Source organism: Marmota flaviventris, chromosome Y, assembly GCF_047511675.1.
Source record: "Marmota flaviventris isolate mMarFla1 chromosome Y, mMarFla1.hap1, whole genome shotgun sequence".
NCBI lineage: Eukaryota > Metazoa > Chordata > Mammalia > Rodentia > Sciuridae > Marmota > Marmota flaviventris.
The window spans coordinates 5673586-5676172 of record NC_092519.1 but is presented as its reverse complement, the minus strand read 5'-3'; the positions used below and the strand labels follow the sequence as shown (position 1 = coordinate 5676172).

The 2587-nt window shown below is 38.2% G+C and overlaps 1 protein-coding gene across 1 annotated transcript; it reads right to left on the bottom strand.

The window, feature by feature from the left end:
- Window positions 1-224: 224 nt before the first annotated feature.
- LOC139703553 (endogenous retrovirus group K member 7 Gag polyprotein-like) lies at window positions 225-1838 on the bottom strand. The gene is made up of 2 exons (XM_071607056.1): window positions 902-1838; window positions 225-697 (listed from the first exon to the last, which is right to left on the bottom strand). Exons 1-2 carry the CDS (start codon window positions 1836-1838, stop codon window positions 225-227), a joined length of 1410 nt encoding a protein of 469 aa, XP_071463157.1.
- Window positions 1839-2587: the final 749 nt, after the last annotated feature.

Genomic DNA, 2587 nt, shown 5'->3' with positions numbered 1-2587 from the left:
GACATTTTGCAAGAGAAGACATTAAAATCTGAATTTCTCCTTCATAGTCTGCATAGATAATGCCTAAATGGACAGTAATACCTTTAGCATTAAGGCTGGAGCGTCCTGTGAGCAAAGCGAAAATCCCTGGAGGTAGTGGCCCAAATATTCCTGTAGGTATTCTTTTAGGCATAGCACCACCCTGGAGATCAAAATCACTTAAGGCTGGGATGTCCATGGCGGCACTATGTTGGGTTGCGGGTTGTAGGGAAAAGATTGTGTGTTGCCCCCTTTATTTGTCTAGGGCCTGGGGTCTGGCTGGATGGACCGTTTCCCTGAACTGCAAGAGTGGCTGCATTTTTCGTTCTACATTCTCGAGCCCAATGTTTACCTTTTTTGCATTTAGGACATATTCCGGGTCCCCTAGTTTCCTTTTCATTCTTTTGCTTACAATTTTTCCTCAGATGTCCAGTCTGGCAGCACCCAAAACACTTCATGTTAGCCAAATTTCGATTAGTATTCTGCAAAGCATGCCATGTAGAGGCCATGGTTTCAGCAAATAATTGCATCTTTCTCGATTCTGATGTTATATCTTTGCACACCTTTAAGTATGTATGAACATCTCCTGTATCTTTAATCGGTAAATTGGCTCGTTTACAATCTTCATTAGCATTTTCATAAGCCAGCAAACATAGTAATTGTTGCCTGGCAGCCTCTCCTACCACGGTTCATTCAATTGTCAATTTTAATCTAGACAAAAATTCTACATAAGGTTCATTGGGTTTTTGTGAAACTTTTGTCCATGAGCCATAGTGTTCTCCAGTAGGTCTAATTTTGTCCCAAGCTTCTAAAGCTATTTACTTCAATTGCTCATGAATCTCAGGAGGAATATTAATTTGATGTTGAATGTCATCATGCATACCAGTGCCAGATAACATAGGGTATCCTATGGCACGAATAACAGGGTTTTGACTGTTAACATTTTCTCTAGCCTTAGTGGCACATCCTTCTAAAAACCACATGTGCCATTGAAGATATTCAGGTTCCTGTAGAAGAGCACGGCCCACAATCTTCCAATCCTCAGGAGCAAAATTATTGTAATGAGTAGCAAAAGCATTAAGCAATTCTTTTACATAATGGGATTGAGGTCTGTACATTGTCACTGCCTTTTTTAATCTGCCAATATGATCAATATCAATCCCCTCATACCGAGGTGGCTGTGCCATTCCATTAGCTGGATCAGGCCTGATTATAGGAAAAGCAAAGAAGGGAGTTTTGTCCTCATCGTCAGAAGGTTCTGAGTCCATTTCCTGGACAGCCTTTAAAGAAGCTGCCAAAAAAGGGTTGGTGGCCGGAGGGGCAGAGGGCCTAGTTCCCGATAAAGGCCTGGTTCCCGATAAAGGCCTAGGGTCCATTTTAGCTTCTAATTTATTAAGACGTCCCAGAACTTCCTCCATAACAAGTTTGAATTGCTCCGAAACGGAGCGATCATCAATCGTCGTTTTTACTTTCGTTTTCTTTTCCATATCATTACCAGTTAAATCAGCAGAATTTTGTGAAGAATTATGAGTCAATTGTTGCGTATCTTTTACTACCTCTTCTTTTTCACTAATATCAAGAGGGAGATCTAGAATAGAGGGAGCTAGCTCCTTTTGTAAATTGCCAATCAACCTTTCTTCCTCCATAGCTTTAAACATTGTATATACAATAGACAAGATAGACCAAAACCGAACCGGAATTTTTTCGCCTTGCCTCATGGCCTTTTCAACATTGTGACGGACCCGTTTCCAATTATCCACATCCATAGATCCTTCCTCTGGGAACCAGGGATTCCATTCCCTGACCACCTTAAGACACATCTCTATATCAGAATGGGAAATATTAATACCATAGACAGCAAGTGAATGCCTAAGAATATTTAAAAAAGGAGAAGATGAAGATTGTCCCATCACCCTGTAATATAAAGAAAAAGAACTTACCCTTCCTGTCAATCCAGCAGGGTCCCTGTTCGGGCGCCAATTGTGAACGTCTAGTGCGTTCGCAGTCATCTTCCCCAAAGAACAATTATCCTATTCTAAACCTATGAAAATTATCAGACAAATACCAATTGAAAGAAATTCTACAAAACATCTAACCTGTACCTCTCAAAATTGTTTTTCTATATTGAAAAAAAAGCAATCTCAAACATTCACAGCCAAGATGATCTAAAGAGATGTGAGAACTAGATTTAATATGATATAACTCTGAGTGAGATCCTGGAATAGCAAAAGAATGTTAGTTGTAAAATTAAGTATGCCTGAATGAGGAATGGCCTTTAGTTAATAACAGTGTAGTGATATTGCTCATTAATAATAATAAATGTAGTGAATTAATGTTAGCTGTTAATAATCATGGAACCAGATGTGGGAACTGTGTACTCTGTAAGAAAACTTAATAATAATTGTGATTTTCTGTGAATCTAAAACAGTTCTAAAATTAAAAACATGTATTATGAAAAACTTTTATACTTTCACTTGTACTCTTTTCTACTGTCTTACCTATAATTAGTATATTGAATTAAAATAATTGAATGAACATATATTCAATTTCCAGAATACCTAATTTTTCA